Source organism: Nomascus leucogenys, chromosome 18, assembly GCF_006542625.1.
Source record: "Nomascus leucogenys isolate Asia chromosome 18, Asia_NLE_v1, whole genome shotgun sequence".
Lineage (NCBI taxonomy): Eukaryota > Metazoa > Chordata > Mammalia > Primates > Hylobatidae > Nomascus > Nomascus leucogenys.
In genome coordinates this window covers 59448249-59472635 of record NC_044398.1, presented here as the reverse complement: position 1 = coordinate 59472635, position 24387 = coordinate 59448249, and the positions used below count along the sequence as shown (strand labels likewise).

The 24387-nt window shown below is 38.0% G+C and overlaps 1 protein-coding gene across 1 annotated transcript in view; it reads right to left on the bottom strand.

Annotated features, from left to right (window-relative positions):
• ENPEP (glutamyl aminopeptidase) overlaps positions 1–24387 on the bottom strand; it is an 86822-nt gene that overhangs the window by 22667 nt on the left and 39768 nt on the right. The window contains exons 9-11 of the mRNA XM_030797830.1: positions 19850–19915; positions 19562–19713; positions 8356–8435 (exon numbers count right to left, since the gene is read on the bottom strand). Coding sequence (XP_030653690.1) covers positions 8356–8435; positions 19562–19713; positions 19850–19915 — 298 coding nt within the window. The remainder of the gene's footprint in view (positions 1–8355; positions 8436–19561; positions 19714–19849; positions 19916–24387) is intronic.

The window sequence follows — 24387 nt, the reverse complement described above, 5'->3', positions numbered from 1 at the left end:
TGTGTATCAGTTGATAGTAAAACAGCTGAGGCCAGGCACAGTGACTCACACTTGTAATCCCAGCACTTTGGGAGGCCAAGATAGGAGCACTGCTTGAGACCAGTTTGAGACCAGCCTGGTCAACATAGCAAGACCCCCATCTCAATTTATTTAAGAAAGCAAAAAACAACTGAAAGATACAAGTAGTATTTTTTAACTAATGACATGCAAAATATACTTGAAGAGCTAAAAGTTTCAAGTAGAATGCCTTATTAGACTTTGGGGTCATAGAAGAAAATTTTAATTTCTGAAACTAAAGCTAACATGATCCACAATAAAATGGATTGGTTATCCATTTGTGGTAATGCTTTCAACAAATAACCCATTCAAGAAAGTATTAGTGATTGTTTTAGTAATAATTACAGGGTCCATTCTAAATCTCAGCAAGTGGCCTAGAGAATCTGCCTGTAAAGAAAGGTGTGCAAGCATACCTTACTTTCCTGTGCTAGAGAGAAGTCACTTTGTTGCACTTTGCAGATACTGCATTTTTTACAAATTGAAGGTTTGTAGCAAAGCCAGTCTATCAGCACCATTTTTCCAACAGCATGTGCTCACTTCATGTCTCTAGGTTACATTTTGATCATTCTTGCAATATTTCAAACTTTTTCATTATTATTATATCTGTTAGGGTGATCTGTGATCAGAGATTTTTGATTTTACTATTGTAATTGTTTTGGGAGCCATGAACCACACCCATATAAGGTGAGAACTTAATCAGTAAGTGTTGTGTGTGTTCTGACTGCTCCACCAGCTGGCCATTCCCCTGTCTCTCTTTTTATCTTTCTCTTTCTCTCTCTCTCTCTCTCTCTCTCTCTCTTTCTCTCTCCTTCCCCTTGGGCCTCCCTATTCTTTTAGACACAACCATATCAATATTAGGCCAATCAACAACCCTTCAATGGCCCTAAGTGTTCAGATGAAAGTAAGAGTTAAACATCTCTCACTTTAAATTAAAATACAGAAATGATTAAGCTTAGTAAGGTAAGTATGTCAAAAGCTGAGACAGGCTGAAAGCCAGGCCTCTTGTATCACACAGTTAGCCAAGTTCTAAACATAAAGAAAAAGTCCTTGAAAGAAATTAAAAGTGCTACTCCAGTGAACACATGAATGATAAGAAAGAGAAACATCTGTACTGCTGATATGGAGAAAGTTCTAGCTCTCTGGATAGATGGCCAAACTAACTACAACATTCCCTTAATCCAAAGCCTAATCCAGAGAAAGGCCCTAACTCTCTTCAATTCTGTGAAGCCTGAGAGAGGTGAGGAAGCTACAGAAGAAAAGTTGGAAGCCAGCAAAGGTTGGTTCTTGAGGTTTAAGGAAAGAAGCCATCTCCAAACATAAAAGTTCAAGGTGAAGCAGCAAGTACTGATATAGAAGATAAAGCAAGTTAATAAGAAGATCTAACTAAGATCATTTTTGAAGGCAGCTACACTAAAAAACATTTTCAGTGTAGATGAAACAGCTTTATATTAGAAGAAGATGCCATCAAGGACTTTCACAGCTAGAGAGAAGTCAATGCCTGGCTTTAAATCTTCAAAGGACAGGTTGACTCTCTCATTAGGGGTGGATGCAGCTGGCAACTTTAAATTAAAGCCAATACTCATTTACCATTACAAAAATCCTAAGGCCCTTAAGAATTATGCTAAATCTACTCTGCACGTGCTCTATAAATGGAACAACAAAGCCTGGGTGACAGCACATCTGTTAATAGAATGGTTTACTGAATATTTTATGCCCATTGTTGAGACCTACTGCTCACCAAAAAAGATTCCTTTCAAAATAGTACTGCTTATTGACAATGTGCCTGGTCATCCATGAGCTCTTATGGAAATGTACAAGCAGAATTAATGTTTTCACAGCTGCTAACACAGTATCTATTCTGAAGCCCATGATCAAGGAGTCACTTTGACTTTCAAGTCTTGTTATTTAAGAAATACATTTTGTAAGGCAATAGCTGCCATAGATAGTGATTCCTTCGATGGATCTGGACAAGGTACATTAGAAACCTTCTGGAAAGCATTCACCACTCTAGAAGCCATTAAGAACATTCGTGATTCATAAGGGGAGGTCAAAATATCAACACTAACAGGAGTTTGGAAGAAATTGATTGCAACCGTCATGAATGACTTTGAGGTGTTCAAGACCTATATGGAGGATGTAACTGCAGATGTGGTGAAAATAGCAAGAGAGCTAGAATTAGAAGTGAACCCTGAAGATGTGTCTGAATTGCTGCTATCTCATGCTAAAACTTGAATAGGTGAGGAGTTGCTTCTCATGGGTGAGCAAAGAAAGTGGTTTCTTGAGATGGAATCTACTCTTGGTGAAGATGCTGTGAGCATCTTGAAATGACAACAAAGGATAAAAAATATTCCATAAACTTAATTGAGAAAGCAGCACCAGGGTTTTGGAGAAGTTCTACCATGGGTAAAATTCTATTAAACAGCATCACATGCTTCAAAGAAACCTTTTGTGAAAGGAAGGGTCAATTAATGCAGCAAACTTCAGTGTTGTCTTATTTTAAGAAATTGCCACAGCCACCCAAGTCTTTAGCAACCACCACACTCATTAGCTAGCAGCCATCAACACTGAAGCAAGACCCTCTATCAGTAAAAAAGATTACAACTAGCTGAAGGCTCAGATGACTGTTAGCATTTTTAGCAATAAATTATTTTTTATACATAAGGCAATTGCACACTTAGTAGACTGCAGTATAGTGTAAACATAACTTGTATATGCACTGGGAAACCAAAAAACTCATGTGACTCACTTAATTGTGATATTTGCTTTATTGCAGTAGCTTGGCACCAAAACCGCGGTATCTCTCAGTTGTGAGACTATGCCTGTGGCTTTAATACGTAATATGCAATGAATAGGAAACTGGAAAAATGCAACCAATTATTATGAGGAAAGATTACAATTAGCAATAATTTTGGTAGTTGAAAAAGAATAACTGCAAAGGAGAGTTGGGTAGTGAAGATCTGTCAATGTGTCTCCAGTGTGCCCAGGGAAGTAGGTGCCAAATTGAGCTGGAACATGTGTTTCAGGCTATTTGACAGGTCTGGTCCTACAGAAAACAGTGTATGTGACAGAGACCTGTTAGTCGTTTACCACACAGTTCCCTTTTCTTCCTGGGTACAGAACTGGACTCTGTTAGCCTTCCTTACAGGACATGATTGAGAACTGGCTATAAAATGTGGGCAGAAGTAATAGATGCACTTCTAGGCCTGATTCCTTCATTATCTTCCCCGTCTTTGGGCTAGATGCAAAAGATCCAGTGAGGGATTCCAAGATGCAGGGGAAGGTAAAGCCATAAGAAGGAAGAAGACAGGATTTCCAAGTCATTACTTGGTGGAGAGCCACCTAGGAGAGATGACAGTCAGGAATATCTCTTTTTGACTGTGGCATGAACAAGAAACTTTTATTGCACCAAGCCACTAGTGATTGTTTCTAAAGTGCAATAATTAGACTCACCTGGCTAATGCAATATATCACACCATCACAATTTAAAGACATCTGTAAAATAATTACTCTACCTTAACTTTCCCTTAATTCTTTTTTTGTTTTGTTTTTTTGTTTGTTTGTTTGTTTTTTTTGAGCCAGAGTTTCGCTCTTGTTGCCCAGGCTGGAGTGCAATGGCATGATCTTGGCTCACCACAACCTCCACCTCCTGGGTTCAAGCAATTCTCCTGCCTCAGCCTCCTGAGTAGCTGGGATTACAGGCATGTGCCACCATGCCCGGCTAACTTTGTATTTTTTCAGTAGAGATGGTGTTTCTCCATGTTGGTCAGGCTGGTCTTGAACTCCCGACCTCAGGTAATCCGCCCGCCTTGGCCTCCCAAAGTGTTGGGATTACAGGCGTGAGCCACTGCACCCGGCCCCTTAATTCTTACTAAGTAACTTTCTTCCTGGAAAGAGATACCTAATTAGGTGACATGAGTATTCGGATTCACTAACTAGTATATTTTAACTGTGTAAATTAACAAATTAGCATTCTTAGTTAATCTCTTGTATGTTTGCTTTAGATGAGTAAATCTTCCAAGACTTGGTTGACCAGGGCTGAACTGACAAATTGAGTTTCTAAACCAGCAAAACTGAACCCATAATCATCCAATCAAAACTTGCGCATTCCACGAGGCTTAGCTTGAAAAAATGAAGAAAGTGCTTCCCTCTTTGTCATCAAATACAAAAATACATGCCTATCATTATTTTGGTATTAAATATTTACATATAACTATCATAGATGTTTAGTAAATCTATTTCTATGATAGAAACTGACTGGACGTCTGGATAGTCCAAACTATCCAGAGGACACCCTCAAATCTGGAAGTAAGAGTTGCGAAAACAGCTATTGCAGAGTCTGTACCACCTCCTAGAACTTAGACCTCGCCCAGATCCTGTGCACTTAGAAATGCCTCTTTTAAAATATCATGTTTTAGCAAGATTGGCTACCTGATACAATATAACAAGCTTTAATCCTTCTAAATGTTAGAAAGCAGTAAATTAAATGAAAAAAGGTGGTATGCTACTAAATGTAGATGCATTGACAATAGCCAAAATAGCAGCTGATACTAAAAGATAGAGACATAACTAAAATATATGCAGTTAACCAGTTAACCTCTAAAAGTACAGCGGTCTGGGGCAAACAACCCTTCATTAAACTAGGACTTCCTGAACTCTTAGAATGTACATAGCACCTTGTTGATAATAGGGTGGACAGGAGACAAGAAATATGTGTAGATTGTGTCATCAAGAAGCTTATAATTTAGTTGAGAAAAAAAAGAGAGAGGCCAGGTATGGTGGATCACGCCTATAATCCCAGCACTTTGGGAGGCTGAGGCAGGTGGATCACCTGAGTTCCAGACCAGCCTGGCCAACCTTGTGAAACCCCATCCCGACTAAAAATACTAAAAAACAGCTGGCTGTGGTGGTGGGCACCTGTAATCCCAGCTACATGGGAGGCTGAGGCAGGAGAATCACTTGAACCCAGGGGGTGGACATTGCAGTGAGCTGAGATTGCGCCACTGCACTCCAGCCTGGGCAACAAGAGCGAAACTCTGTCTCAAAAAAAGAAAAGAACGAAAGAAAAGAGAGAGCATATGAAGCTTAATAACAAATTTTGTTTAAAATGTAAAGTAATAATACTAGGAATAAGGACTGATGAAACTGACAGGATAAAATATACTGTATTTTATGACAGGAGATGATGACAGGAGAGATTATTCAGGGTAACTGGAGTAGCCAGAAAAGGTTTTGTGATAGAGGTTCTCTTCTTTTATTAGAAATTATGAGTTTAGTTGTTGTTTTAATGCCTAAAATAGCACGTACAATAGAAATGTAAATAAAAGACCTTGGGGAGAGTCCCACTATTGCCTGAAGAATTTCTAACTAATGAATCATCAAAGAAACCAAGAGGAGGGAGGTAGGACTGGTAACATGAGCTGGTTGCCCATTTAGTACACTCAGGACATGTTCGTCATCCGTGCTCTAAGCTGAGAGCTGAAGATGTCCTCAAACAGGAAACAGGAACTTATTGTACAGCCTAAAAATGGAGCAGGCACTTTGAAGTAGAAAAAGACCTCTAGTTTGCTTCTGGCTCAGTGACTAGACATGATTCTGAAGTTTCAGATAAAGGCAGATTTGTCATCAAAGCTCTGTGACTATCAGCCTCTTCATTTATTTGTTTATTCATTCATTTATTCAATAAACAATTATTAGATGCCTGCTGTAGATCCAGAACAACAATAACGAATAAGCTCCATTTCCTCTAAGAATATTCTGTGGGGAGGGGAGACATAGATAGGTCAATAGTTAGAACAAAAAAATATGTGAAATGTATTGACAAAGGGATATGAAGGATTGTGAGAACTCCCTGCTCTTTCACTTTCACAGTCATGCTTCTGTCCAGGGCACATGTTTCCGCTACATTCAGTCAATTCTATCACCAATTTATACTCTCTTTAGCCTCTGAACTCTCAGCCTAGATATTTTTTAGGGATGCTTCCTAAACCCCCAAACCTGGGCTGATGCTTCTATGAGTGCTTTTGGTGATCTGCATTGCCACAGAGGCACTTAGGACACAGCATTACATCTGCCTGCAAACCCATCCCTAAACAATCATCTACACAAGGGTTAGGATTGCTTTTTTTTTTTTTTTTGCCCTAGCACTACCCCTATTTTTATCTTTGTGTTTGGCATGTAAGCAATATGTGCTTGAAAGAATTAATCTAGTAATTAAGGATTAAATTTATTATTCCAAATATTCTAAGAAGTACATAACACATATTAGAACAATCTCTATTGTGAACTCTTGAAATACATTTTACAAAGCACTTGAGTAAGCTTTAGTTATCTGGAAAATTCACTTGTATGGAAACTTCATTCCATGAAAGTGCTGGGTGAATTGTACTAGGGTAGATGAATTATTCACGCTTTCAAACTTGTAAACAGTAAATCAAACAGCTGCCGAGATATTCTTCCAATCCTCAATTAACTATGGTGACCAATGGGGAAAATATTTAGTAATAGTTAAACCAACTCCACTGAAAACCTTCCAGTGGAATTCTAGCCTTCTTAATATGCCTTTTATCAGTGCTGTTACACATTGTTAAAAATGTCTTTTCTTTTCCTGTCTTCTCCCTTTTCCTTCGGCAAATGTACTTATGAATAAGAAAATGGTCAGAAGACCACAAAAGATAGAGCTTGGCACTCAAACACAGAATAAAATACTAAAACAAAGTGGCATTGATCTGGGAATTCTGCAAACATTTAGAATTTTTTTGACCATGATATTACAATAATTATTAACATAAATAAGCAAGAGAAAGTTTTGTTGTAATAGCAATCCCTGTGCAGAAGGGCTTCAGAAGGCGTTTCACCTCTATAACGACAAAGCTGGTAGTTTGCAGTAATAGTAAAAAGTCACAAAAACAGTTAACAATAAACATTTTTTTAAAAGGCCCAAAGGTGGAAAAAACATGCTGGATCCACAGAAAAACTTATACACAAATGTTTATAGCAGCATTATTCATAACAGACAAAAGGTGGAAATGATCCAAATATCTATCAACTGATAAATGGATAAACAAATGGAGGTATATCCATATAATGGAATATGATTTGGCAATAAAAAGGAATGAAGTACAGTTACATGCTATATCATGGATGAGCCTTGAAATCATTACGCTAATTGAAAAGCCACAAAATACTGCATATACACTTTTATTTATGTGAAATGACCAGAAGAGAAAAATCTATAGAGGTAGGGAATACATTAGTGGTTGCTTAGGGCTGGGCGTATGGGAGGCTGCAGGCATGATAGCTAAAGGGTATGGGGTTTCTAAAACTGACTGTGATGATGATTACACATCTGTGAATATACTAAAAACCATTGGGTTGTACACTTTAAATGGGTGAATTTTATGGTATATGACTTATATCTTAGTAAAGCTGTTCTTAAAAGGCAATCTACTGGAAACAGAGTAAAAATGTATTGGCCAGGAGAAATCATACCTCATTAATATTTTAAAACATTTTACAAGAGCAACTAGGCATATGTAAATAAAGAATGAGTGATCTACTTTTACCCTCAAGAAGATACAAGTGAAAGTCCATACCAAATACTATTCTAAAATCAAGTCCTCATGAAATGGGGCAAAGATGAGTCTGGTTTGTCTTAGAAAAGAAATAGTTTTGAAACACCAAAACAAATATAATGGAAAAAATATAAAAAGAAGGATTCTTCTGAGATTGCAGCTAAAGCTTGCCTTATTTATTATTTTTTTCATCAATCTGGAATTTCGTGATTAGGTCTACTTGTTTTTATACAACTCTAACATTTTTCAAGTAAGGAAAAAATAAATCAATGCAGATAGAACACAAATATGTTTCCAAAAAATGGTCTAATTTAATGGGAGCATTAAAAAAAATCCTCAGGCCTGTCTGAGATTCTAAGAAATTCAGTGGCTTATCTGATAAAAGAAAAAACAAAAACGAAGGAAGGAAGGAAGGAAGGAAGGAAGGAAGAAAGGAAGGAAGGAAACTTACACATTGATCTTCCAATGGTTGGGCATGTGACCCTTCTCCTTTGGATATGGGTATTTATGATAAATCAGTCAGTCATGATAAATCATTGAAAAGAATATCTCAAGGTAGAACAGTTCTGATTGTAGATGAAGATTTGGAATCATCAATAAATTATTTAAGAGATCACTTAGCTGAAGTTTACATAAGTTCCAGCTTTACTATTGCATCTTTATACTTCTATTAGTTTAATGTGGTACATCAATTCAAAGAAGAAATAAATCAATTAATAATATTTACCTTCTTTTTCTGACCTATTAAATAACACACTGCTTGTTATATTATCTTCAGTCCATTTAACTGGGATATTCCATGTATAACTAAAATTTTTTTAAAAAGAAAAATTTAACTTTTATTACTAAAAGATAAAATTTCAAGAGTAAAAATCACTACAAAGCAATAGACAAGTATGTTTTTCTTTTAAGTGATCATCTAGTCCATACTATACAATTAATGTAGTTAATACAACATTTTAGTGATGAAGATAAGCTGTGTAACTGTTTTCAATTTCCATAAATCTATAAAATTTAGAAATTGCATCAAAAATTAGCTAAGCATGAAAAAGATTATTTCAATAAAATGCTTTGGCATTTTCGAATAAAGATATTGCATAAATTGCACAAATATAATACATCTTATTATAATATTGAACATCACACACATACTTGCACACAGTCTAATATGCTACCATTTCCATCAAGGAGCAGAAAACATTTTTAGAAATGAGAAGACAAATAGTAAACTCTGTGAAGGAAATAACACATTTTAGAAATTATGCTGAAATTCTACCACCACCATCATGCCCTAAAGCCTCTCATACTCTCCCCTAAATATCCCCTATTTAGAACTAGAACTGATGTGCTCAAGGGAAGAAGCATCAGGTAAGCATGTTTCAGGAGTTTTCAGTGCTTCTCTTTAGCTACTTAGTATTTTCTTGCAGAGTGGGTAGGTGGGAGTTAACTTTGTATTTTGATATATATACTTAACAGTTTTGTCTTGAAATCTCATTTTTTTTTGGTTTGTTCTTATATCATCTCATATCAGAAAATGTAGATCTGGAGAGAAGGTGAATCTATGTACCATTGGCTGGTTTAGGTTTCAACTCAAAGTTGGTTTATCTGTCAACATTCAATTCCCTAACAGAGAATTAGGGTTAACATTTCACCTTTTCAAGATATAACAAAATTTATGTTGTTCAAGGAGAATATATTTTTGCTATACACCTGAATGAAATAATCCCTTGTTTTTTGTTTTTTGTTTTTTTTTTGCGACGGAGTCTCGCTCTGTCACCCAAGCTGGAGTGCAGTGGCGCGATCTGGGCTCACTGCAAGCTCCACCTCCCAGGTTCACGCCATTCTCCTGCCTCAGCCTCTCCAAGTAGCTGGGACTACAGGCACCCGCCACCACGCCCAGCTAATTTTTTGTGTTTTTAGTAGAGACGGGGTTTCACCATGGTCTCGATCTCCTGACCTCATGATCCGCCCGCCTCGGCCTCCCAAAGTGCTGGGATTATAAGCGTGAGCCACCGCACCTGGCTAATCCCTTGTTTTATAACTATTGAAGTGTTTTACAGGATTGAGCTTTTTTTTAATCAGCTCCTTTGGAGCATTTTATTGCAGTGGAATGTTTTTGGCTATACGTTTCATAAAACCAACACATAAATTGCTTCTTGGGCCTTATAGTGGACACTGTCAGTGCTTCCCCCTTATCTCTTTAGACCCCTTTCTCTTTTTTTTTTTTTCTTTTTAGAAGGAGTTTCATTCTTGTTGCCCAGGCTGGAGTGCAATGGCACGGACTCGGCTCACTGCAACCTCCACCTACCGGGTTCAAGTGATTCTCCTGCCTCAGCCTCCCAAGTAGCTGGGATTACAGGCATCTGCCACCACACCTAGCCAATTTTTTTGCGTTTTTAGTAGAGACGGGGTTTCACTATGTTAGCCAGGCTGGTCTCGAACTCCTGACCTCAGGTGATCCACCCGCCTCGGCCTCCCAAAGTGCTGGTATGACAGGCATAAGCCACTGTGCCCAGACTCCTTTGTCATTTTTGTACACCCTGGATACCAGTGTGCTTTCCCTGCCAACAATCAATACCTGGGTCTCTCTGACAGAGGACTGCCTTCCAGCTATCTGAGCAAGGAAAGCCAGAAGTTCCTGGGAATTTACGTCCTTCTGGATGTGGCCCTTAGCAGTGACTAACAGGTGTGAGAATGTTTCCTGCCCCATCCATCAGGAGCACTCTGAAGTATGATCTGCGCTGGCTCCAGGACTTTCCTGCAGGACTGAGTCAAAGTTACCCTCTTCAGGACCTGCTTCATACAGCACCTTTGCTGGGCTTCCTTTCCTTCTCTATCCCACTGCCTGCTCCCCCACTGATCTTTCCTGAAAACACTTCCTAACAAGTCACTTTCACACACATGATCATTTCAGGGTCTGCTTCTAGGGACACCAAACTAAGAGCCCTTGCAGCTTCTCAGAAGACCGACAAAGAACATTCCTAAAATGCCACATCTTACGTATATATCTCACTTTCACTGCTCTGCTGAATTGGTGCTGCCACATAAACTAACATTTTATGCTTCCTCTTCTTTCCCCAGTGCCAATCTGACTGAAACAACAGAGCAGGCAGCGTCTGGATGACCTAGGCCCACAGTTAAGATATCCTATTTTGACTCTCCTCTCTAAAACATGGCCACTGGGACTACACCATGCCTCAAAAGGGCAGAAGCTATTCTCCTAACGTCATGTACAAAAATACTGCTCTGAGGTCTTTAAGAGTATCATAAGATAAAAATGATAGAAAGTTGAGGCTATACAATTTTATAGTTTTAGAATCACATAATCTAATGTAATCTAAGCTGAGTAAAATGACAGACAAGAATATAAAGTGTGAAGAAATGGAAATTACATAAATGAAATGATTGAGTTTTCCACATATTGGCTAACATTCAGGAGTATCAGAATTCATTTTTACAGACATAGTTCACTATCTAATCATGTAAGAGGTTCTAGCAGTATGAAATATGGCCACTGTAATTTTCTCTAAGGAAACTGACTTTGATTGCACCAAGGTGACACACTTACTCCCATTCCCTCTGCCTGTTTACATGGAGTGGACCATCAAAGGCACATATGCTTTCCTGAGAGAGACATCCCGGGATGGAGATGTGAAACTGGCTCATTTCTAAGAGATGGTTGAGGACATGGTATTAAAACAATAACTTATACATGGGTGAGCCATTTGAATTATAAAAAGTTCTAGTCAGTAAGAATTCCCTAATTTTGGATTATTTAAACAGTGAGAAAATATTTAGAGAAGATCACTGAACTCACGGTACAACTTAACTGACCACACTGTCTACCAAACAGGAACACATCTGAACAGAAAGTAGATGGAAGTTAGGTTTGGAAAAAAAGCTAATTCCTTTATGGGTGCATGAAGGCATTCATTAGGATCAAATTCTTCTTTTAAAAAAAGAAGAATCCTTTTGCTATAATGGCTCTTTCTTATTTGTTCAGGAGCTACTACTGATTTTTAACAAACGTTCTCAACAGAGAAGAACCTCTTTTCTAAGTTTCTTTTCCTATGCATATATGACTTCTTAAAAAATAAAAATAGAACGAACATACTAACTTTATGATAAGCCATCACAAAAAATTCATGCAACTATGAATATAAATAAAATGAAAATAGTATCTGAAGGTGGAAACTGAAGACAAATATTAAAGACAGTATAAATGTTAATACAGTTCTATGTTCTAAGTCTTGGTGAATAAAATTTTAAAATTTATTGTTACAAAAAGTGATTTTATACCCTGATGATATATTTAGTTCACTTGGCAGTAAAATTGTTTGGTTTGTGTGGAGAGAAATTCATAACCAACAAGCAGCTTTTAAAAATCCAACCCCATTAATTAAAAAAACTCCTTAGTTTAAATTGTTGACTGTCTTTGGCTTAAATTGTTGATTGTCTTTGGCTTAACAAATTAATGGATACATATGAGAGGAAGTAACAGTTACTGGGAAATTTTCCCAGTGTAAGTTTATTTCTCAAGAGAGAAATCCTTTTTAAATTTTAATATCCAGAGGCTCCAGCAGTATTAAATAGTTAATCTAATTTGCTGGAACATAAAACAGTAACTATAAAAGAAACAGTTTATAGTTGTTAACAGAACAATCACAGAGATTATTCTATGATTTTTGTAGTTGAATTATCACCTGAAAACAAGTCAGATCTATGTTTCAATTCATGTATCATGAAGAGGAAAAAGTGAAAAACAAACGTTTTCTCCGTCATCATCTAATCTTTCCTTTCTAAAATAAAGGTAAGGAGTACACTTCCCTGTATAGTTCAGGGAGTATGCAGACACTCCCTGAAAGGACATCATATTGTTCTAGGTAGTCAAATTTTCCTTTGTTGTGGTGTGACCTATTGATTTTCAGAACTTGCGTTATAGCAAGATACCCAGTTTCTCTGAACGTCAATTAGTGTGGGAGGCTGGGTGTCTGAGGTTTCCAGGAAGAGAGGCCAGAAATGGGCCTCAACGAGGTGAGTACAACAGCTTTCTCAATGCTTCTCCAGTTCAGGTGTCAACTGGCATCTTGGAAGCAGCTAATTTAATAATTCTGAGAGTTCATCATTCTCTGATGCCTTGGAAAGTCAAGTGCTTCAGCAATTTTTTTTGGAAACACCTGAGTGTGCTGTAGTGTGACTTATTTCCCCAAGCCCTGAACTGTAATCCAGGAAACAGACTCTGTTACCCCCCTTATAGAGTACTCATCATGAAATGAGACTATAAAGATTTTCTCTTCTGAATAAATATGGCTACGATCACTATGGTGCAAGATGAGAACAATATTCTAAAAGGAGATTGTTCTCTGCCAATTCACCCGATTGAATTCCTTCCACATTGTTCTTTAATTAGGAATTTAGCTCAACAAAATCTTTGGAACATCTGCCATGCCCTCCAGCCCACAGCCACTCCTACCTAGTCCAGGCCCATTGTTTCCGTCAACTATCATGTGGGCTGCTCATTGCAATATTGTCCTAACTGGTCTCCCTGCCTCCACTCCTGCCCAACTGCCCAGGATCTGCGATCAATTCTCCATAGTGCAGCCAGAAGAGAACTTTGAAAAATGTAAATGTGATCCTGCCAATTCTCTCCTTAAAATCCTTAATTTGCATACTATTTTCCAAAATCTTTAACACGGTCTGCATACCTGGTCCCGGCCTTCCTCTTCATCTTCACCTGACACCACTTTTCCCAGTCACTCTCTGCCATTCCGTTTCTTGGAACCAGACTGCCTGGGTTCACATCAAGGCTCCATTATTTACACTGTGTGACCTTGAAATTACTTCATCACTTTTGCCACAAATTCCTCATTTACTATAAAATAAAATACATCTGAAGTGCTTAAAATAGCGCCAACCACTTGGTCAATGTTCAGTAAGTGTTGTAAATCATGTGTACAAGACTTTGGGGCTTTCACATATGTTGTGGTTTCTGTTTTGGGGTGGAGGGTTTGTTTTGTTTTTCTCAGACGGAGTCTCACTCTATCACCCAGGCTGGAGTGCAGTAGCATGATCTTGGCTCACTGCAACCTCCGCCTCCCAGGTTCAAGCGAGTCTCCTGCCTCAGCCTCCCAAGTAGCTGGGATTACAGGTGTGTGCTACCATGTCCGGCTAATTTTAGTATTTTCAGTAGAGATGGGGTTTCATCATGTTGGCCAGGCTGGTCTCAAACTCCCGACCTCAAGTGATCCACCCACCTTGGCCTCCCAAAGTGCTGGGATTACAGGCGTAAGCCACCACACTCAGCCGTAGTTTCTATTTTGAACATCCAGAGCAGTCACTTCCCACACCAATTTGCTCACCTTAAATATCACATCCTTGGAAAAGAAAGCCTTCTGTGACCCTCCCTGCACTACTCCACCTCCTGCTTCCCTCTCCCAATTAATTGAGGCTCAGCAAATCAGTGGACTCATATAGTAAGAGAGAATAATTACTGTGAAACTTTCCAAATGGAAGCTTGTTTGACAAGAGACATATTTTTAGATTTAATATCCAAATATTCCAGTGGTATTAGAGTTGGCCAATCTAATTTGCTAGAACATAAACCAGCAACTATAAAGGAACCAGTTTAGAGTTATTAAAGACTTTCTAAAACATCTTTTTGTGTTATTCTAATTGCTACAAGATAATTGATCTTACAATAATTTATATATGTGACTATGAAATAATGTCAATGAGGTCATTAAGAAGGAGAAAAAGTAGACAAAGTGTCTCTTCAGTGACAATCAGACAGTGGAGATTAGAGGACACCTGGGTGGGAATGGATGAAAGATTCTCTCTACTTAAAGTATTCAAATGTTGAAAGAGGAGGCAATAAAAACTTGGCATGGGTGAAATGGAAACAACGTCCAGGGGACTAGTGATGTACTATGTTGCCAGGATCCACTCTAGGCGGGGCTCAGCTGGGTAACCGGGGCTAGGAAGATGTCCCCAGAGTGGTACATCCCACCTCCTGGGGCCAGGCCCAGGGCTGGAGTTCCTGAGATTTTGAATTTGTTTACTTCAGATGGGAGCAGCTGGCACCCAAGAAATATATACGAAAATAATGATTTAGTTATGCAGAAATGTTTATAGTATTAAGATTTTTGTACAAGTTGTATTCATGCAGGTGTGATAAGTTTTGAAATCCTCAGCTGTGCTTTGCATGCTTTATCAGCCTTTACAATATATAAAACATTTTTTAAAATTTGAGGTCAGATGCGATGGCTCACACCTGTAATCCTAACAGTTTGAGAGGCCAAGGCAGGAGGATCGCTTGAGCTCAGGAGTTTGAGACCAGCCTGAACAACCTTTCCTCTACTAAAACTTTTTTACAGATTAGCTGGGCATGGTGGTGAGCACCTGTAGTCTCAGTTACTTGGGAGGCTGAGGTGAGAAAATCACTTGAGCTCAGGAGATTGAGGCTGCAGTAAGCTGTGATTGCACCAATGCACTCCAGCCTGTGTGATACAGCAAGACCCTGTCTCAGAAAATAAATGAAATAAATAAATACATTTGGCAAATTAGAGAAAATGACATACTGGAATTGTTTTAATTGAAATACTTGTACATTTTCATTAACAGGATTTTTCTAGACATTTAACATAATGAAAATGTACAAGAAATTTGATATACTATATTTGAGTTTTAATTTGTTGGATTCATAAAATATATAGAAAAAATTTTAATTAGATTTATAAATCTGCTTCTTTGGTGTTTAGGTGTTTGTACTTTGAAATTGTAAATGAATTCAGTGAAATTTTAGCTAGTGTTGTTTAGAAGAATTTGGTTACATTTATAAGTTTCTTGTAAGTGACATAGCCTTAAGAGGACTTGATTAAGTTTGTAAGTGCTGTTTAAATGCTCAGGAGAATTTAATGTGTACAATTTGTAGATAAATTCATCACTACTCAAAAACTTAAAAAGCTAGTGTTGAAAAACCACCATCTCCTTACTCACCCTTCCCACAGGCCAGCCCTGCTCAGAAGCATCCCCTATCAAGTGATCTGGTTTTAGTGCTTTTGTAGTCTGATTGGACTTTAAATGCCTCTGTTGTTTTATTTAGACAATATTTATTAACTTGCCCATTGAAAGAGGGCGATTGAGCTTATATATATATTACTTTCTCTTCCATTTCTCTTTTAAATATAAAATTTAATAAAATAAAATTATTTTTAGATTTTCTATAGTTTGTAATTGTGCCTCTAAATAATATACTCATACTGCCATTTCTTGCTTCATAAATTTTAGTCTTAACTACTCTCCTGACTTAAATGAGGATATCCACTGGAGTACTGGTAAATGTTTAACACCCAGTTTTCAGATGGGCAAAACGTAGTATTTGCTCATTTCCATGTAATACTCCCATCAGGAGCATTTTCAAGCTACCAACATGTCACTGACAAGAAAATGTTACTAAGTTGGGAAGACAGCCGTTCCTGCACACCACTGAATTAGTATCCCAACAATTTTTCCCACCTTTTCTCCCTCTTCCATGTCCTTTTTTTGTCAGGTGATTTTTCTTGTTACAATGTCAAGACTTTATATTTGCAATTTATTCTGCCACCATAACAAAAATGTTTACATTTTCCATTGGCTGGTTATAAAGTTAAGAGTCAATACCTAATATTTATGAAATGATAGCATGTATATTGTATATAGTGTTGGTCAAGGAGTGTGGGGAGTTCTACTTCTTACTCTGTGTCCAACTTCATGGCCCCTGAGTCACTTAAGTAAAATTTCTCTAACATCAGAGCCTTTTCTTATACTGTATCAATGGCATAAAATCATTCTATCTGCTTCATATTTTTGTTATTTTTTTTTATAAAGAAGAGAGGTTTAATTTACTCACAGTTTTGTATGGCTGGGGCAGCCTCAGGAAACTTACAATCATGGCAGAAGGGGGAGAGGGACATTTTACATGGCAGCAGGTGACAGAGAGCAAGCAAGAGCAGGGAAAATGGCCTTATAAAACCATCGGATCTCGTGAGAACTCCGCTTCATATTTTTGGATCATAATTTTTATATACAGTCTTTGATTTGGGTTTTCTAATTTTCTTTCTTATAGTTGACCAAATGGATGGGCTTTCACCAAATCCTCAAGTTTTTTCATCTTCCCAACCACACTACCCACTGGAGAGAATTTCTCTTTTTCCTGGAGATCGCCTGCCTCAGCCCGGGTCATCCTGCCCTTACAGGCACTCATAGCACCCTGAGCATTTCCTTTCACGGCTTTCCTAGGTTGGATGTACCGTTTCCTGGATCCCATGTCCCATGTATTTTGCTTTTTTAAAAATTTATTCATATCCTCCCTTCTTTTCTTTTTCTTTCTCCTCCAACCCCCAAATCCCTTTCTAAAGTGCAGCCTTAAGTAACTTTCAAAGAAGTGTTATGTAGAAATCATTTTCTGGGGATGCATTTCTGAAAATGTCTTTAATGTATTTTCACACTTGGTTCAATTTTACTAGGTATAGAACTAGAGGTTGAAAATATTTTTTGCTTCAGTGTTTTGGAAGCATTGCCTCATTCGCTTCTTGCATTCAGGGTTGATGTGGAGAAGTCTAGTGCCACACTAACTTATGTCTTTGTTTTCTGAAATTTTGTGAGGGTGTATCTACGTACGTTTTGGGGTTTTGGCTTTTCCTGTTTGTACTGTGTACTAAGTGAGGTCTGTTAATCAGAATCCTTGTGTCCTCTCTTATGTATTTGATATTATTTGCCTCCAAGTTTCTCTGTTTTCCTTTTAAAGAATGCCTATTGGCTGGGCACAGTGGCTCACACCTGTAATCCTAGCACTTTGGGAGGCCGAGATGCATGGATCATGAAGTCAGAAGATCAAGACCATCCTGGCCAACATGGTGAAACCCCATCTCTACTAAAATATACAAAAATTAGCTGGGTGTGGTGGTGTGCACCTATAGTCCCAGTTACTCAGGAGGCTGAGGGAAGAGAATGGCTTGAACCCGAGAAGCAGAGGTTGCAGTGAGCCAACATCCTGCCATTGCACTCCAGCTTGGTGACAGAGCGAGAGTTCGTCTCAAAAAAAAAAAAAAAAGAATCCTGTCTAGTCCAGGCACAGTGGCTCATGCCTGTAATCCCAGCACTTTGGGAGGCTGAGTGAGTGGATCACCTGAGGTCAAGAGTTTAAGACCAGCCTGGTCAACATGGCGAAACTCCGCCTTTACTAAAAATACAAAAATTAGCTGGGTGTGGTGGCATGCATCTGCAATCCCAGCTACTCGGGAGGTTGAGGCAGGAGAATTGCTTGAACCCAGGAGGCAGAGGTTGCAGTGGGCTGACATTGCACCGCTGCACTCCAACCTGGGTGACAGAGTGAGACTCCGTCCCCAAAAAAAAAAAAAAAGCGCCTGTCTGTTGGGTGCTAGACTTAGACTTTTCATATTTGTCTTCTCTTTCATATTTGCCAGCTCTATGTGTGTTTGCCCTATATTTTTGGAGGATTTGCCAAATTTATTTTTAGTTGGTCTATTAATTCTTTTGAGAATCAGAAATTTAATCTTTCAGGTTCTTTTGTGTTCTCAATTTGTCCTTTCTAAGACATTCTGCTCCTAGTTCATTGGTGTAATGGTTCTTCATCTCTGAATGTATATCATACATTTATTTTGTTTCCTTAATTATGCATCTTATAAAGTCAGGATTTGTTTGTTTGTTCACATGAAATTTTAACCTTTTATCCTTCCAAATTTTTTCATGTATATTGTGATCTTTGTCATTCATATTTAAGAAAGAATTAAATTGATTCTAGTGGCTGGTGTGTACTCTATCATCGAGAAGGGATTTTATATATACATATATGTGTGTATATATGTATGTATATGTATATATATATATATAATTATTTATTTGATTTTATTTTATTATTTTTAGGGATGAGCTCTTGCTCTGCCACCTAGGCTGGAGTGCAGTGGTGTGATCATGGCTCACTGAAGCCTCAAACTCATGACTTGAGATGACTCAAGTCATCTTCACGCCTCAGCCTCCTGACTAGCTAGGACTACAGGCGTGAACTACCATACTCCAGTGCCTTTTTAAAATTTTTTTGTAGAGATGGGCTTTTGTTACGTTGCCCAGGCTGAAGGCAGTTGTATTTTTGAAGTAAGTTTCTCTGCTGAGCAGAAGGTCTGACTGGGAGCTCTGTGTGCGTGTATGAGGGGTGCTGTCAGCTCCAGCCCACCCATCCTGCAAATAACATAATGAGGGAGGCTTTACTCTGAGAGTCTCAACCAAATGGAAATCCTTAGCTCTCCTCTACTGTTTTAGTCAATTTCTTTAGGAAACAAGCCCACTGTATTTTTTCCTGGAGCCATTGCCAGATTTCTGAGAGCTCTGTGCAGAGAAAGAAATGGTAGGTGGCGGAGAGAAAGTAGGGGTGAGGGGTGGGTCCAACTGGCATAATTGTCCTGAAACTAGACTTTCAATTCATTGCCCTATTTTCAGCCTCACTTCTCACTCTTACCCTTCAGTCTTCATGCTAACACTGAACCTAGAACCTGTCTAGGGATAGGGAAGTTCCCTTATTATTATTTGGTTGTATTTTCCTCAGTCTGTATTTCTCCTTCTGCTTTTCTTCTTCAGACCTCTGTGACACTTACAGCCCCTCCCTTTATTTTCTTTATTCTTCTAGCTTATTTCTTTAGGTAATTCCATTCCTCTCTTCAATATCTGTAAAGAACAGGACCCAGATGCATGTGCTCTGCCCACCATTTCAAACCTGGAAATCACTCAGCTATTTTTGAATTCCTTGTTCCCCTAAAGGCACTGTGGCTTTATACTTGTATATCACTCATCCATCATGTATTCAAGAACGGGATATAAACAAATGACCAATATTTCTGCCAAATTTCTATGTTTTTTTCAGATGCATTATAGAGCCTTACCCAAGATCTGAAGGGGGCTGAGAAGGGTTAGCTCTTGAGTCCAACAGAAAGCGTTTCTGTGTGATCTTCTTGACACCATTCACGTTAAGCACAGGATAACCCATCTGTCTGGTCCAGGTGTCCATTACTTCTTTCACTGGTAGCCCACTTGCCTAAGATTGAAAACAAAATGGAGATTAATTAATTAACAAATATGAGAAAATAAAAGGACAGAATAGTTAGAAAATGATTGGTAAGCCATTTGTAAATCAGACAAAGAAATATTTGGGGACATATACTCTTCTTTACCTCTTCCAGGGCTGCCCAAAAATCTGAAGTTTTTGCATTCTTGAATTGGTATTTTTCCAAGTACATCTGTGTGTAAAAGATAATCAGCATGTTAGAAGTCAATGTTTGCTTTTCTCATACTTTCACAAGATGAACCAAACCCGTACTACTTAATTCTACCTCCATTGCACAAAACCAGCCATAGATAACATGTACATGAATGAGCACGGCTGTTGCATTGATATTTGAATTCCATACAATGTTCATGTATCATAAAATATTCTTCTTCTTTTGATTTTTTTCAACCGTTTAATAATGTGGAAACCATATTTAGTTTATGGGCCTTAAAAAAATACACGGATGGTGGGCCAGATTTGGCCTGCAGACAGTAGCTTGCTGATCTCTGCTCTAAGGAAATAAATATACAACTTTTTGAATAATAATGATGGTGGTGGTGGTGGTGGATGAATTGGAGACATTATTCACTGGAAGCATAAGTCTTCACTCTTCAAATATTTTAAACTACAAGTCTTTTAGATTTAAGCTTCTTTTGGCAATTTTCTTTACAAAACCTCTTTCTATATGTGAGTTTTCAAATATAGTGTGATTTATCTCCAGAAAAAAATTGCCAGTCTTCTAATCCTATAACTGGGAGCCACTTGGAGTTTGCCAGTAAACTTTCCAAAGTTCCTGCTGTATCACTCCTCTGTTGCTTTCTAGAATTGTCCTGACTGAAAGTGGAGGTCTTTGATAGAAATGGAACCATCTTCAGTGTTCTTAATGTTAACTTTGCACATATCATTTTCACTCTAAGTTGCTATAATTTTCAGTAGGTGCTGTACCTAAATCACGTTACCTCCTAAATTCCTCTTCTTTTCAGGCATAGAGATAAAACAGTATTAGAAGGACTCCAGGAAGCCTGGAAGAGGGATGAAGCCACTTTGGAATGCTGCCTCCATATTTGTTCTTTTGGTTAATTCACTTCTTGGCACTACCACCAGAGGGCAGGCAAAGCAAGGGAGAAGCAGCAATCACTTTTAGGTATTCATTACAGAAAGTTGCACAAATCATTCATTATATCTTAATAAAATAATTGAATATTTGGTAAATCAAATGTCTAATATTTTAAAATAATAATAATTGAATACTTGGCATAGTAATAATTATAACCATAGCTGTGTTTTGATGACAATTTCTATTGAATAAATTTAAAATTAATTTAGAGGAGTTTATTTGACTACTACAAGGTCTTGAGCTTAGAAACACTCAATCATGTGTTTAAAGGGACTTTAAATATTATTTAATAGAGCTCCCACATTTTGAGGTGAAGGAAACTGCTCCCCCTAACTACCTGGGTGCCTTCAGAGGTGAAGAGATTTGCCTGAGATTATGATGAGGAGAATTCTGAACCCTGGATCAGTGTGTGTGGTTTTCATCACTGTTATTGTTGTTACTGTTTTTAAAATCTCAGTTTCTTGCTTCTCATGAACCACAGGCTGAATGGAAATTTATGTAATCAGCATATTAAAAGGTACTAATTTTATATTGTCTAGATTAGTGCTTCTGAATATTCTATATTAAGACACTTCCCTCTTCACCTTGAATAATCATGTAATCATTCAAGTCAAAATTACATGATGACCTAGGTCACAGTTCATTATTAGTTGGAATCAGTGAGCACAAAAGGAAACAAACAATGTTTCTGTTACTAGTATCCCAACAAGGGAAAAGACATTTTCCTGCTGACCCGTTCCTGTCTTATTGACAGTACTACTGATACTAGAAGAAAAAGAAAGGAAGAATATATTCTCGGTTTCTATTTCATGACCACATATTGTTATGAATGTCCCCTTCTCTATTACATCTCTTATGTACACGTATAGCCTTAAAGATTTTCCAGTTGATAATTTTGCTCTTATTTCCCCCATCCTGCACCTGTTTTGCTGTTTGAGGTTGAGTTTGGGGCAAGGTGATGAGCATGAAAGAGAATAGACAACTGGCCAGCCCCCAATTTAGTTCCACACCAGGTTAGCTAATAAAGAGTCATTTTGGCAGAAAGTTAGTATTTGCGACAGAAATACCTTGAACTCCCATTCATAGCCTGTGGGATTTCAGGGCAACAATCATAGAGTGATGATGACAACCCAAGGAGGATATTGTTGGGATGCTCGAACTATGTGAACTATGGAACTATGTTCCAGCTGGTCTGACGGCTTATTGGATGTGGCCTATATCGATCATATACTATTTTCAGATATTAGCTAGTGTTTGAAGATTGAAGGAAAAGAGTGTTTGGGTGTTTTGTGTAAATTCATTCCATAGCACTATAATGGTATGAAATATTAATATCCATTATTCCTAGTTCAGTTTTTAGCACCATCTGTGATCACAGTTAGAGTAAAGGAAGACTTTTAACTTGAGAATTATTAGTTTTAGACAAAACTGGTTTTTTAAATTAATTATAACATAGACACCAGGTTAAAGGAAATATGAGAGTTTTATTGAATTATTAGGATAGCTATTCATTTTCAAGCAATCTTGGTACTTCTCTATCAAAGTCAATATGAAAGATTATTTAATTTGAAGCCAGCTCTGAAGATGCCAAAAGTATGTTATTTATTAATTACAATGTAATTTAGAATCAAAACTATACAAACCGAATTTTAACTTAATTTTTGAAAATGAATCTTCTTTATTTCTATGTTCTGTATAGTTTATTATAGGCTATTCACTCATTCATTCATTTAACAAACAGTTTCAGAACGACTTAACATGTGTAATTAAACTAGGCCCTGCAGTAAAGGTAAAAATATAGAAAACAGAGTTCCTGATTAAAGATGCTTACAATGGGCTGGGCACAGTGGCTCATGGCTGTAATACCAGCACTTTGGGAGGCCGAGGCAGGCGGATCTCTTGAGCTCACAAGTTCAAGACCAGCCTGGGCAACATGGCGACACCCCATCTCTACTAAAAATATAAAAATTAGCCCAGCGTGGTGGTGCCTGTAATCCCAGCTACTCGGGAGACTGAGACGTGAGAATCGCTTGAACCCGGGAGGGAGAGGTTGCAATGAGCCAAGATCACGCCACTGCACTCCAGCCTCGGCGACAGAGCGAGACTCTGTCTCGATAATAATAATAATAATAATAATAATAATAATGCTTACAATGAGGGAAGATATGATAACATTTGAGTTTGAAACTTATGGAAAAGTTACAAGATGTTCTCATGTACGCAGAAGCACAAGCACGTAGCTTCTCTGCACCTAATGTCTCTACAAAATATTTTACTAATAGACAAAGGGTTAAAATATACTGATATACTTCCCAAATATTTCCTAAATCTTGACTTTATTTCTTACTTTAATAATCACCTAGGTGTTTCACTATTGGGTAGAAGGGGGTCATTTTCTTTTAGAGTAGTGTAGAGAGGGCTAAATGCCACATAAGAAGGCTTGATGGGAGTGAGATTTATGGGAATGGTGACGTCCTCCTGGGGAATCACATACAGAAGAAGTACTTTCTGTGGCAGCCAGCAGGGGGCATTTCTCCAACCTGTTTTCTGCTCTCTGGGATGGATACAGTCAGCACTGCTGCTCCTGACTACCTGGGTTATTGCAGTAGGCAAGATGGAGGTGGAAGGGAAAGAGTAGGAAGAGAACTTCATTTCTAGGCTGGAATGGGGCCAACCTGCAGAGACGGCAGTTATAGGGACACATTGTAGCTACTTTGATAAAATTAAAAATAAAAACAAACCTGGGACGATTGGCTTAGAAGAAGGAAAATGAAACAGAAACATCTCCTGGAATAATACGCTTAAGTGGGATGTGTGAAATGCTTCAGAAAGTTTATTGTCATTTCTGTTACCAAAAGGAAGTAAGCCCCTTTATTCATTGACTCCATTGTAATAAGCATACTAATATTGGTCTTTTCTAATCTAATAATAAGGGAAAAGTCTTATACTCAGTACAAGGGATGACCTTTATAGATAGATTTAAATGTTTATATCAGGTTGCTATGGAAAGAATCGTATTCCCTGAAATTCATATAAGCCCTAACCCCCAGTGTGATAGTATTTAGAAGCCTTTGGGAGGTGTCACATTTAGATGAGATCATGAGGCTGGGACCCTTATGATGGAATCAGTATCCTTGTAAGAGACACCAGAGTGCTCTCTCTGTCTCTCCCTCTCTCTCTCTCTCTCTCTCTCTCTCTCTCTCTCTCTCTCTCTCTGCCATGTGAGGACACAGTGGGAAGTCTACCATCTGCAAGCCAGGAAAAGAGGCTTCACCAGAAACTGAATCAGCCAGCACTTTGATCTTGGACTTTCCAGCCTCCATAACTGCGAGAAAAATGCATTTCTGTCATTTAAGCCATGCAGCCTATGGTATTTCCTTATGGCAGCCCAAGCTTACTAATACACATGTAAGGAGTTTCAAAAATAACTAAGTAATCTGTTCCAACTTCTCCATGAGACTTCTGCTAAATGATCATTACAGATACAATGTAGGTACTCAATTGGATGTAAAATCATCTTTTTATCTTTTGCTATACTATCTATG